Genomic DNA, 13,538 nt, shown 5'->3' with positions numbered 1-13,538 from the left:
CTTCTCTTACAGTAACCCATGGCTCTGTACTGAGTAGTTACCCCTGAATACAATGGGCTGGAATGGACCTTCATTTACTTGTTAAATCGGAGGGTCTAATAAAGCGTGACAGCATTTCAGCTGTGACCTTTCCATGGTGTTACCCTTGCTCTCTTCTATATCCTCATTGTGATTCTGTCTTTACTATGTACTGGTGGTTATTGCTTTTATTAAACAATGTAAAATTAGTCCTAACAAGGTTTTGGATGCAGCAACTTTAAATCCTACCCCCTTTTTTTTTTTTAACTTCCCCCTACAATTAATGGATTTCCCTTTTTCCTGGTCCCTCTTCACCCAGATAAATAAGGGATGTGGAAATAAGTTCTGTGAGTTATTTTTGCTGGCAAAATAACAACACAGCTTAAATGTATTTATTGGTGACGTTAGAATGATGACACCACCTTAGTTTAATTATCACATAGTTGAGAGATAAAAAAACCCCTCTTTTCTCTTTATACTTGATGTAATTTTCATGACAGCATCTGTCTTTTTTTATTTGCTTTTATTTTTTATTTTGCTAATTCATGCTACCTGAAGACTAGCATTTAATCCTCATTTCCATTTCAGACTTGCTTGTTGTGACCCTGATCCTTCAGTCACACTGTGTGCAGGCTAAGTTCTCTGTATGTGGGTGCATCCACACATCCTGACCCTGCTGAAAGATCAGGATGCATGCTGCCAAATAGTTTCAACAAAAACCCTGCAAACCCTGGGTTTTTGGAAGATGAGCGTACCTCAGACCTAGCCGTGATAGGTAATGCTGATTTTAGCGCAAGGCACTGCTGGGAGTTTTACTTGAAAGGTAGTCTGGATGATGCCGAAGCCTCACGAGTGGTTTCTGCATACGATGCGTTAGTCTGGCTCGCTGCTTGCGGCGGCAGCAAAGTTTACGCAGTAGCCCCGATCACGCAACAGCCTGGCCTCTGTTTCTGGCAGCCAAGGCAGTTAAAACTCTTGATCGCCATGTATATTCTCAGGTATTCTGTTTTGCCATAAATACAATTTTATTTCCCCTAAAAATCTTTGACTGTTTCGTGGGTTTGTTTTTGTGGGGTATTTTAAAGCAAGTTAAAATAATGTATTTACTATTCAATAATTCTTTGAGTATTTACTACAAGTTTTGACTTGCTGTCAAATGTTGGCTTGCTGCCAAAACCAGTCGGTGTCAGTCTGTCAGTGATTTCTAGATTATCTGCTAAAAGAACCATTTAATGTGGCTTTTTTTTTTTTTTATGAAACTGCAGGTCACTAGCTGTTCTTCCTGACCGTTTGCCTTACTAGAATGTTACTTAAAGTTACATAAAGTCTTTTTAAAGACTTCAAAGGGAAAACGTTTTTACTTGTGTGATTTCCTTGAAGTACTTGAGCTACCACAAGGAGGTTCCATCTCTCCTCTGTCAGCTGTTTTCATGTTGCATCTCTTTTTCTTGCTTTTTGAATGTCTTTCTCTTTTTTGCTAATCTTCTGTTTTTTTCTCTTTTTTCCCCTTTTCTCTCTCTGTAGCTTTTTTTAATCTGTCTTCGCCAGCTGCACTGGGTCTGAGGGAGAAGACTGCCACTTCTAGAAGAGTTTAAGGGTGTTATGTCTGGGGAGGGGGGGGGAAATCTTCAGTGTTAGTGTATTGGGAAGAAGCTCTTTTACTGACTTGCATGATAGCTAAAATTGAAGTGTCTTGTAATTTGTGTGACAAGACAGGGTAATACGGGGGGAACTGGTTGTTTAACTGGGATTTTGAAGAGCAACAGAAATGATGTTTGGACTAACAATGTAGCGAATACATTTTCAAACATTGTTACGGGCATATTTTTTTTTCTAATTTTGTCTTTAATAATGTAAATGTCATGGGCTTCCATGAGGTGTGAAGCCTAAGGAATATTTTCAATATGCGGTCGTTCGATTGGTTTTGGAAACTGTGCATTCAGAGTCAAAGGAAATATAAACACGGTGCAATTTGCTCTGCTGGCAGCCACGAAATCATTTTAACAAAGAAATAAAGTAAGAAGAATTATGTGTTTTCATTGGTGTCCTCCTGTGTCTCACCACCTTACGGAACAGGCTGCGGTACTGTGTTGGGGTTTTTCCCTAATGAAACCTCTTGTTCTTTGAAGTTAGAAAAAAGTTAGTGGCATCAGGAGGGAGAGGCGATGCTGGCAGCCGGTACCGTAGGCACAGTGACCGGCGCGGGTGCCCGGGAGCGCACAGGCCCCAGCCCTCACGCCTCAGCCCGCTGGCCCGTGGCCCTGCCCGGCCGCCACCATCTCCTCTCCCCATGCCGGGGCTGTGGCCTCGGTACAAAGGCCCAGAGCCCGGTTTACGCCGCCAACCCTGAGGAACCAGCGCTGTTCAACCCCATACCTTTATAAATTTCATGTAAATTTAAATAAAAAATATGAAAGGCAGCATGCGTGCGGTCGTGTTTGCTGCTGGCGCGGTCGGTGTGGGGCTGAGGGTGCCCGCAGGGCCGGGGGGCTCAGCCTGGCTTCGTGGGCACCGGGGGTGGCAAGGGCGGTTCTCCGGGGGGAGGCACCCCACCTCGGGCCCGCCAGGCTGCCTGCAGCGCCCCGGGGCCGGCGGCTGGCACCCGGCGCTACGCTGCCTGCCCGGGGCGAGCCCCGCGGAGAGCGAGGGGAACCCGGCCTCTCGCTCCGGCACCGCGGGGCCCGGCGAGCGGGAGCCTCTGGGGCGGCACCCGGAGCCGGGCGGGCGGGGCCGTTCTCCCCGCCCCGCCGCTTCCCCCGGCGGCCTGTGGGGGCCGCGGCTCGGTCCCCGCCGCCGCTCGGCGCCCTGAGCGGCCCGGCGGCAGCCGCCAGGGGGCGCGGGGCAGCGGCGGCGTGTGGCGCGGCGTGTTCTCGCGGCGTCTCGCGCGCTCGTGACGCGCGGCCACGTGACGCGGCGCCGGCCGGGCCGCTCCGCGCGGGTGACGGGGGGTACCGGGCCGCGGCGGCCGGCGGGGGGCGCGGGGGGGCCGGGCCGAGTGGCGGGGGGGGGGGGTGGGGGGGGGCTGAGGGCGGGCGGCGCTCCCCGGCGAGCCGCGGCCTGGTCCGCACGTGGGGCCTGGTTCCCTCCGGCACGCCCGGGCCGCTTCCGCCGCCGTGAGCGCCTGTGCCCGGCGGCTCGGCACCCACCGGCGGGGGCGGGACCGTCCGCCGAGCCGCCGCCCGCCATGCCGCCGCCGGAGCCGGAGCAGGTGCCCGAGTCGGTGCTGGAGCAGTGGCGGCAGTACAACGAGACCGAGCGGCAATGGGGGCTGCGCCGCCGCTTCATCCTCCGCCACCTCCACGGCTACCCCGGCGCCGCCATCGACCAGCTGCTCTCGCTCTCCGTCCTCTGGACCAACCACATCTTCATGGGCTGCAGGTGAGGCCCGGCGGGACGGCACCGGCACCGGGCTGCCGCCGGGCGGGGGCTTGGCAGCCACGGTGTGGCCGGGGGCAGGCCCTGAGGTGGGCCCGGGGCCGCGGGGGAGGCCCTGAGGTGGGCCCGGGCCCTGAGGCGGCCGCCCGGGGTGGCTGTGGCGGGCCCCGCTGCCTGCCAGGCGTGTGGGCCCCGGGGTGCCAGCCCGGCTCCGCGGGACCCCCCAGGCCTGGGGCGGCCTGTCCCGCTGCCCGGAGGTGCGGCAGGAATTTGAAGCCGGGGCCGGGCGAGGAGAAGCGGCTCCGGCTCCCGTCGTGGCCCAGGGCTGCTCGGCTCAGCCTGGGCCCCAGCCGGCTTCTGCAGTGACGGCGGAAGGGGCTGGGGCAGAGCTTCGGTTCCCGGGTAGTTTTCTTGGCTCGAACATGCGTATGTGGAGGGGAGCAAGCTGCTGAGAAAGTCTATAGATGTGTTTTGAAAGTAGTTCCTGATGTCCCACCCCTGAAGACTCGTTAAGCGTGTGGTATTGTGCTTTGTAATTTAAGTGAAAGTGGCCCTCCAAACCTCCGGCAGCCTATTTAGTCCCCTTAAAGCTCAGTTTTTCTGAGAGAAGAGGTTTTCCTTCGCCAGGGTTACTGCTAACACGCAGAAACCACCGTGCTGTCACCACTAGCAAGGTTGCAGAGATCTGTAGGAACGTCACCCCTTCCCAACTGCCACTACTGATGTTGCGATTATTTTTAACTGGACATAAGGCTTTAAAGACAGAGGCAATTGCTTAATGACTAACTTCAGCAAACTGTGCAGGGACGGAGGAGCTTGTAAACACTAAAGGGCATGTAGTTTGACTTGTATTAACGTTACTGTCCTGAAGCCTTGTTGGGCAGGATTTTGTGTTATTTGTACACAGCCACGCCAATGACTTTAAATGTAGACGTGCATGTTTTCTTCTTTCTTTCAAATCCAAGTACTAGACAGTTCTGCTCTGCAAGCACCAAAATTGAACATAGTTTTAAAACAGCTTCACATTCCAAAGCCTGAGTAGTATCTTCTTAAGCTTTATAGTCTCTTGGTCCATCAGCTCATCTTAATGTGTTTATGTGCAGTCTTAATGGCACACTGTCTTTGCGACAGTGCTTTTGGGAATCAATGCAATAATATAGTTACGGGGGGGCTGATGACAGAAGTGAAGAACTGTGTGCCAAGATCTCAAATCCTAAAAAATGATGCAACTTAAGCCTGTAAGCACATGTACTTTCCCTGATGAACATCTCTATCTGCAGCTCTTGGGGGAAACGTGAGCAATAGATTTAGGCACGATGCAGCGCAGAGCCGTTATCAGCGAGGATGTGTCCCCAAACCTTGTGTTGTGCATGAATGTGAATGCACTACACTGGCACGTGCACTTGGCAGCTTTACTTAAGATTTGTCTGGGGAAGGGAGGAGACCCACAGCTTTCTCTGGAACTGCTTTTTGCTGCTTGGGGAGAGCTGTTGTTGCTGTATCAAGTGAATAACTTCAAAGTTTGGGGAGTTTTTGTTGGTTTGAGTTCATTGGGTTGGCTTTTTGTTTGCTTGGTTTGGTTTGTGGGTTTTTTTTTAAATGTTGAGCATGTGCTAGTTGAAGGCAGTCTGTTCATTACAGTCTTTGCTGATGAAATGTGAAGGTGTGTTCTGCTGGGGGATGACATGGAAAATGTCCAGAAAGCTTAGAAAACATGGTCTGTGAGGAAGGCATTCAGTAACAGGATCCATTTAGCTTAGGGATGGATGAGAGAAGATGCCTTGTGTTATCAGGTGTGTTAAAAGTGGCTGCAAAATGGAGAGGGGGGAAGCAGGGAGCATTGTGCTCCAGAGCTAGAGGGATGAGGATAAGAGGTAACATTTAAGTTACGCCCAGGAGACTTTTAGGCATTGGAGGGATAGGGTTCCTCCGCCTCCATGTGCAGTCACCACAACCTGAGATGTCTAAGGCCAGGTTAGACAAACACGTTGGGACTGGTCGATGTTCCCCCATGCAGAAATCTGAGCCCCAGGTATCTCCATCTTTTGTGAAGAAGAGAGGCACGCTCACGTCAAATCTAAGGCTGTTCTTGCACCCTGCTGGAAAAGGGTATTGTCCTTCATGTTCCCATCACAGGTAATGTATTCTTCTCTCTGTAAGCCAGGGAGAGGAATAGAGATTCCTGCCCCGCTCCCTTCTGGCTGTGGGAGAATGAGGGTATTGCCACCCTTTGATCCCTCTTGGCATTTTCTTCCCATGTAGGGTTCCACTGCCTCGCTGCCGGGGGCTGAGCTGTGCTGTGTACCTTCAGATGAAGCAGGGACCACAGTAGTGTGTATTCAGAGTTCTCTCCTAGTAATTTGAATGGATCTTATTTCTGCCTGGCCCTCTAAATCAGGAACAGGAAGGGCATTTCTTGAGTGGAGCGTGAGTACATTTCCAGAGCCCTTGGAACAGCAGTATTTAAAAGCTCATGCAAGTTACTGCAGCTTTAGCTGCTGGGACAGTTGTGGACTCCTGTCCATGGGCAGTGACCTGATGTTTTTTGCCTTTTGAAGGTGAGCGGACCACACAGCAGGTGCAAGATTGCTTTTTCTTCTTTGTGAGCCACAGTGTGAAGCTGTCAGAGGCTAGTTTCAGGCCATGTTTGTAAGTTCTCCTTGCTTAGAAAAGTTTGGGGTTTTTTCTTGTTCAGCTTCAGCGTGTGCACACGGCTTGATGTGACAAATTCCCAGAGTGGTGGAAAACTGAGATGGTCAGTGTTGTGAGGCCAAGAGGGATGGGGTTGTACAGTGCGTGTCCTGCCTGTGTGGAACTGCAGGCATGCTGCAGCAGGGTCAGGGTTTGCACAGAGCTTGATACAGCCACCTCACGTCTGTCGTGGCTCAGAGATTTGGAACGTTTCAGTTACAACTACCAAGCCAGAAATTAGTATGGCTTTTTAAAGAGCGGTCGATAAAGGCTGAGCAGTGCCTTTGTCATCTGACATCTGCAGCGTCAGTATTGGTGACGTGCAGTCTGTGGCTGCTGACCCAGACAAGAGTTCCGTGCCAGTCAGTCGCTCCGGTGTTTAGTTCACTGATGCTCTGATGCCCACGGAGACGACTCCTCCACACCCCTGCATTCCTTAGTGTTCCTAGTAACTCTGCCAAATGTTGTGTTTTGACAGATAATGTATTTAAGTTTAAAACACTGATAGTTTGGTGGCTTTATGGTTTGTTATTCGCAAATGTGTTCACTTGGAGCCAGGTAGCTTGTTAGTTGGTGTGCCGGCTCTCTGCCAGCGCTGAGCTAGCCTGGGGCCCGTGGTCAGGTTCCACGATAATATTCTGGCAAAATAGGGGAAGTGTCTCCCTTGCATCAAGTACTATGTCTCAGGCAGCTTTAGTTCTTGTTTTGCATAATAAAAGCTTGTGTGTGTGTTGCTGTGGGACCAGTTCTAAAGTGGTTTGCTGTTGAATCCACACAGATATGGCTTGCAGGTCATGGAGAAGGTTCTCAAGATGGCCGACGGCATTGATATTGGGGAAATGAGGACGTACGAGTTGGTCCCTAGCAGGAAGCTGAAAAGACACCACTCTCCGTCTGACAGTGAGTATATCTGCCTGTGTGTCAAAGGAGATACTCTTCCCTGTCACTGTTTGGTGGGCATTTGTGGGAGCATGGGGAGAGTGGTGTGCCATGGGGCCACCTCCGAGAGAGCCAGCATGGCAAACTGAAAAGCGGTAACCATGATGTACTCTGCTAGACTGCAGTTGCTTCCCCTCCTCTGCCATTTGTGGGGTGTACATAAGTCATGCAGAGTTCCGTTTTTACTTAAGAAAATGTAGTTTTTCATTGAAATTACCAGGTGGTTGATTTTTCCTAGTGATAGTGTTAGGGAATTGAATCTATGTAATTTCAGTTCAAGGGAATTGAATCTATGCCCTTCTTCGCTGTGGTGAGGAGCGATGTTCTGACCTGAGAAGGGACTGTACATGTGCATGGAGACATGGGGTTTAGCTTTTTGACTTATGACCTGCCTGGAGCATTGCAGGGACATTAATTTATTTCTTTGTTGTTTTTATTTTTTTCTCCCTGCTGGGCCTCGAAGAGACCTGCATATGTCAGCCCAGTCCCCTGCTCTCAGGGGTCAGTGTTCCAGCTGTAGCTTTTCCAGTGGAGGAAATGCAGCAGGCAGAGGGGCTGGTGGTTCAGTGGCTCCATCCGCTGCCTCCTCTCCTGCACCTTTGGAGCTTTCCGCCCCTCTCTTGGGCGGGAGGGGTGGGGGAATTGTTGATGTGTGCAGGTTGTGGGTGTGAGCAGGCAGGCCCTTGCTTTGTGAGGCAGTACCAGTAGTTTGGCTGTTTAAAGGACAAATGGTCAGAAAGCACAGGACTCCTCTAGGCTTGGATATAATCCCTAGCTCTGCCAAAGTTTCCTCCCTGATTTTGACACCCAGCAGTCTTTCTGTGCTTCCATGGGCCAGCTGCAAAACTGAGAAAACCACTGCTTTTCTCCCGTGTTTTGTCTGTCTCTCAGGCAGCAGCTCTGAGGCTGAGGGGAAGGGTTCCCTATTGCATGTTACACAGACAGCGTTAAAAGCTGCTCTGCTGGTGAGAGCCTTTAGATTCTGCTGCAGTGCAATCATCAAAATACCGAACCGAGCAAGAAATTTAAACCTTGCCATAATTCATCAAAACTGATGACTGAAGGATTTAACACATGTGTAAGAGCTTTCTCACCTGATCTAAATGTGAAGGCCTGTTTATGCCGCATGCAAAGTGGGTTTTGCATCTGCAGTGCACCGGGCTGTGATAAATACGCTATGGTAGTGTGGTGTCTAGACAGATGTGTTGCCTGACCTATATTATGGTTGCACACATTGGCAGTGGATTAGGCAGCTCATTCCAGGGTGCTGAGGTGGCCTTTTGCTCCTCTGATGAAATTACACACATGTACCGCTTCAGTGTGTGGGGGCTAAATCTTTCCCATGAGAAGTCTTGTATAACCATCTTTTAGATGTTACATATTTGCTTATCAGCTATTTGATTCTCATTTTCTGCAGTAGCTGTGCATCTCAGGATATTCTGCCTCATTGGCATTTCTTCTGGTTAAGAAACAAGAGGTCTACCAGTAATGTGTAATGGGCCCCCCTGGCCGCTGCAGCTGTCGCCTGAGGCTCGGGCAGATTTCTCCATGTTTGGTGTCCTTCAGCCAAGGGTAGTTATATTTACAGAAAATATGCTTCTATTAACACTGTCATTAACAGCCCTGCGTGTTTTGGAAATGAGGGTTCAGTGTTACTGTGTTCCTCCATCAAATGAGAAGACCTGAAGATCATGTAGTTTATCTGAGATCATCCTGCAACCCTGTGGCAGAGTCAGAGCTGAGGCTGCAGTCCTGCTCTGTTCTGTCTTTATTGGCCATAGTTTTTACTTGTTTTAGTAGCTTTGAATGGATTAACAGCAGAAACGACTGGATGGGTTCGGTGGGCAATGTTGCAGGGCAGACCAGGTGATTTGGACCTAAAATTCATGCAACTAAATATGCAGAGATTCTTGTATGGTAGTTGTGGAGCTGGAAATGCCACTGCAGCGACCTGCACATGGATGAATGGTCTTATTTGACCAATTGTGCATGTCTTCAGAGAGAAACCTTTTGGTTTGTGGCTAAGAAGTGGGAATCCTGTGTTCAGAGCCTGCAGGCTCCTCCTGGAGAACACTCTCCAAAAACATTGTCTCCCTGTCATAGCACGTATTGTGATCTTGTCATTTTCTTCCACCCCATAGGTCCAGAGCCGGAAGAGATTCCTGAGCCACCCAAAAAGATGGCCCCCAGGTTCCGGGTGCGACCGCGTTTTGAGCCCATACACTTTGTCACCAGTGCTGAGAAGGACGACAGGAAGGACGATTCTCTGGACAACCAAATGCAGGAGGTGAACCAGGAGGCAAATACAAACAGCATAGCACAGCCAGTTGAAAACTGTACAAATTCGTTGGCGAGTGCACGGGAGGCGGATCCCCAGCTCTCCAACTCAGCTGGGTTTGGCTTTGCAGGCCAGGCAGCAGCAGCCCAGAAGGTTGTGAATAGTGTGGACTCTACCACAAGCAGCGTGTTGCAGGCTTCTGTTTCTCCTTCAACTGTCCAGTCTGCATCAGAGACTTTCCCTCCGTCAGCTATAATGCTGAAGCAGAGTTTTATCGAGAAACTGTCAGCAGCTATCTGGAAAAATCTTGCTAACCCAGATGCAAACACCGGGACTGATAAAATTAACTATACGTATCTTTTGACACGTTCGATTCAGGCATGCAAGACAAATCCTGAATATATTTATGTTCCTCTGAAAGAAATCGCCCCTGCTGACCTCCCCAAGAGCAAGAAGCTCCTAACAGATGGCTTTGCTTGTGAAGTGCGGTGTCAGAATGTCTACCTGACCACCGGTTACGCTGGCAGCAAAAATGGATCCAGGGATCGAGCCGCAGAGCTGGCAGTCAGGCTGCTGAAGAAGTCTGTGGAAGTTAGAGTCATTCAGCGGAAGTTCAAGCACACCTATCACGAAGACTTGGTGGTGTGTGAGGCAGGCGTGAGCCGCCCAGATTTCCCTCCTGCTCTCAAACCTCACGAGGAGTTTGTAGTTGCCAACAGGGACTGTGTCCCGATGCAGCCTGGGACTGAATCCGTGAAAGGTTCCACTAATACCAACAAACACTGGACTAGTTTTGTCCTCACGGAGAATGCCAGCGATGCAATAGGAATACTTAACAATTCTGCCTCATATAACAAAATGTCTATTGAATATAAATACGAATTAATGCCCAATCGCTCGTGGCGGTGTCAAGTGTATCTACAGGATCACTGCCTCGCTGAGGGCTTTGGCACTAAAAAGACCAGCAAGCATGCAGCAGCTGAGGAGGCACTGAAAATTCTGCAGAAGATGCAGTCAAATATAGCAGCCATCAAAGTGACCCAGGTTCAGAAAGTGGGCTGCTCATCACGGGGCTCTGGGAGGAAGAAGGACCTGAAGGACCTCGTGATTTATGAGAACTCCAGTAACCCGGTGTGTACGCTGAATGACACTGCCCAGTTCAACAAGATGACAGTGGAGTACGTTTTTGAAAGGATGACTGGCATGCGATGGAAATGCAAGGTGCTGCTTGAAGATGAATTCATCGCAGAAGCAGTTGGAGTGAAAAAATCTGTCAAGCATGAGGCAGCAGAGGAAGCTGTGAAAATCCTCAAAAAGACTCAGCCAACTGTTGTTAATAACCTAAAGAAAGGCACCGTCGAAGATGTCATCTCCAGAAATGAGATTCGGGGTCGATCAGCAGAGGAGGCTTTCAAGCAGAAGATCAAAGAAGACAACATTGGGAATCAAATTTTAAGAAAAATGGGTTGGACAGGGGGTGGCCTAGGGAAAGACGGTGAAGGCATTAGGGAGCCTATTTCAGTGAAGGAGCAGTTCAAAAGGGAGGGACTTGGGCTTGATGTTGAAAGGGTGAACAAAATCGCTAAGAGAGATATTGAAGAGATCATTCGAAACTATGCACGCTCAGAGAGTCACATTGACTTGACTTTCTCTAGAGAACTGACCATGGATGAGCGGAAGCAGATACATCAGATCGCCCAAAAATATGGTCTTAAAAGTAAATCTCATGGGCAGGGGCACAACAGATACTTGGTGGTAAGCAGGAAGCGGCGCAAGGAGGATCTGTTAGACCAGCTGAAGCAAGAAGGCCAGGTTGGACATTACGAGCTCATTATGCCTCAGGCAGACTGAGGTCAAGTGTCCCATTTGACCAGAGACTGAGCTTCCTAGATACTTAATTAAAGAAAGAGATGCTGCATTTTTTTGTTGTTGGATTATATTAACGTTTGATTCTTTTACTTCGTTAATATAATTTCTAAAATGTTGTTAGACGTTTAGAACTGACCAAGTTCTGTTCGAGTATGTTAGCACAACCCCAAAGCAGTAGTGCTGTCACTGTATGTGTCTTTGATATTACTTGTTCCTTCACATTTTAATAGTTTTGTAATAGCAAAAACACACATCCAATGAGAAGGAATTTGACATAATTTAAAATTACAGTTCCCTTATTCTTCTGACAGAGGAAGGAGGAAAAAAAGCCTTTTTTTTTAAAAAAAAAAAAAATTAAAAAGCAAAGGAAATGCAGTCTGGGGAAATAAACCTGTATGTAAAGCTGGTATTAATGACAAAAAAAATAAAGTTTTATTTCTGGAAAAAAGCAGGATTTGTCACACTGTGTAAAAAAAAAAAGAAGTATGGAAGCTGCATTTATTCTTGAGAAGTATATGTAGCGAGGTCTTGTCTCCACTGTGTATGTACGTAGAGAGATTCCTTAACCAGTGCAACAGCACAGGGTTATTCATACATTTGTACCTTGAGTCTTCTGTCCTGCGAATTACTGAATGTGCCATAATCGTCAGTGTATCAGACTAAGAGAATTCCAGTGCATTTTCACCTTGGAGCGCTGCTTGACATGTGCAAATACCACGGTGAAGTGTGAAATATAAAAACTGGAGGTAAATGCAGAACCCACGCTCGAAGATGCTGGTGTAGCTTGTGGGGACTGTTATATAACTTATTTTTTTACTTTGAATATAAGCTCTTTAATCCTGAGCAAAATCAAGTCTGTGCCTAATTATTTCTCTACTCCCTTACTGTACCTGTGCTTGTCAAGGACGCTTCACAAGTAAACTTTTTCTGGTGTTGCTCCGATGCGTGGTGTGAGTCTGGCGTCTCTCCAGGACTGGCGCGCGCTGCCGGGAGGCCGGAGGGCTCCTCTCCTCGCCAGGGAAGCAGACTGACCTCTGCCTGTGCCGTTCCACCAGCAGCACCACAGGACACGGTGCTTTGTGAGCCTTGGAGGAACGCTCGCTGCGTGCCTGGAAAACATCCAGCTTAGGAATTGACCTTGGAAGAGCTGAAAGTGAGACGTGCCTAGAGATGCTGCGGTGTTTCTGTCACAGTAAGGCACGCTGGTGATTCTTCAGCATGAAGCCAGTCCTAATGAAGTATTTTGTCTCCTCTGTTGTGTCGTGTCTCAGCTATTGCTTTTGTTTTTATGCTGCCTGTGTTTGTCTCTCTCGTCTGATGTCATCCTCTAGTTTTTTTCCTCACCTCCTGTTCCGTTTTCTTTTTAAATACTCTCAGTGCTGAGGAGAGAGTGACTGACCTCTACTGATGAAGCAGAACATCCTGGTGATGTGCAGTTAGAGGCATTTTCATCCCTACAGCATGGAAAGGAAGAGGCTGCCCTGGCAGGTAAGACTTGCTCAAGGAAGAAAAGAGCAAGCGTTTGTGCCTCTGCCTGGATGGCTGCAGCACAGCTGCTGCCAGCTCTTGGAGTTCTGATTTAAAACCACGCTGCTGTCTTTGTTGTCAAAAAGTAATCTGGCAGTTCATTCTGAAAGTATGTTGGCTTTTGTTGTTTACGAGTTTTTGCATGCACTGCTCCTGCTCTCTGCTTCCGAATCCTGTTCCAGAGAAGGCAGGGCTCTAGCAGATGGCGATGTAGGAGTAGAAGGAGCCTGGTACTTTTTAGACGATATTCCTGCAAGCCGGGGTGCAGCTCCCCCTCCCTAACTTGGCTATGCAGCAGGTCTTCAGAGCTTTGTGATGCCAAGTAAGGCAGCAAGTGCAGCACTGCAGTATTTGGGGTAAAAAAGCTCTGTTTTGGGGAGGGGGGGTGGCTAATTGTGATGGTGCTTCACCAGGATTAGCTGCCCAGCATGAGGCTGCACAGGGTGTTGCTTTTCCTGGCTAGTGGCCGTGACTCTGGGCCACCTGGCTTTGCTGAGCGCAGTACCTCTGTGCCGGACCCGCCTGCTGCCTCCCTGGTTAGTTGGGGGCCTGGCTGGGTGACAGGGGGTCAGCGGTTTGAGCGAAGGGCTTGCCAGCCTCTCCCTTTCCGGGGGGCTGTAGCTGTAAGCTTTCTGGAGAGCCACTGTGGGACTTTTGTGACGAAGGCCTTACCTAAGAAGGGTGTGAAGGTGGGGTTTTGTATTTATTTTCAGCTCGGTACTGTTCTTGTTTCTGGCTGCCTTATGTGTTCGGTCTATCCTTTCTCTTTTTAGTAGCTAGCAAGACACGTACAAAAAGGGAGGGACTGATCCAAGGGCTTCTGTGGCTGCCAGATGACTTG

The 13,538-nt window shown here is 49.3% G+C and overlaps 2 protein-coding genes across 7 annotated transcripts in view; both read left to right on the top strand.

Annotated features, from left to right (window-relative positions):
* Positions 1–2,438, top strand: part of SEPTIN6 (septin 6) — a 32,411-nt gene extending 29,973 nt beyond the window's left edge. For 2 of the 3 annotated variants that reach the window (XM_080365762.1, XM_080365766.1), the window contains exon 10: positions 13–1,327. In XM_080365762.1, coding sequence (XP_080221888.1) covers positions 13–37 — 25 coding nt within the window. In that variant the 3' untranslated portion in view covers positions 38–1,327. Of the gene's footprint in view, positions 1–12; positions 1,328–1,542 lie in introns of those variants that run through there. The other variant, XM_080365764.1, reaches the window with a different exon arrangement.
* Positions 2,439–3,026: 588 nt separating this feature from the next.
* NKRF (NFKB repressing factor) lies at positions 3,027–11,653 on the top strand. Of its 4 annotated transcripts, none has more exons than XM_080365722.1 (4): positions 3,513–5,529; positions 5,656–6,042; positions 6,863–6,984; positions 9,165–11,653. In XM_080365722.1, the coding sequence occupies exons 3-4, from the start codon at positions 6,879–6,881 to the stop codon at positions 11,150–11,152; spliced, it is 2,094 nt and encodes a 697-aa protein (XP_080221848.1). In that variant the 5' UTR covers positions 3,513–5,529; positions 5,656–6,042; positions 6,863–6,878; the 3' UTR covers positions 11,153–11,653. The 4 variants fall into 4 exon arrangements, with proteins under 4 accessions (XP_080221849.1, XP_080221848.1, XP_080221847.1 ...); XM_080365721.1 differs by having other exon boundaries at positions 3,513–5,820; positions 5,952–6,042; XM_080365723.1 differs by lacking the exons at positions 3,513–5,529; positions 5,656–6,042 and adding an exon at positions 3,027–3,396.
* The last annotated feature ends 1,885 nt before the right edge of the window (positions 11,654–13,538 follow it).

Source organism: Falco punctatus, assembly GCF_963210335.1.
Source record: "Falco punctatus genome assembly, chromosome: 15".
NCBI classification, from domain to species: domain Eukaryota; kingdom Metazoa; phylum Chordata; class Aves; order Falconiformes; family Falconidae; genus Falco; species Falco punctatus.
This window is presented reverse-complemented; position numbering and strand designations above follow the sequence as displayed.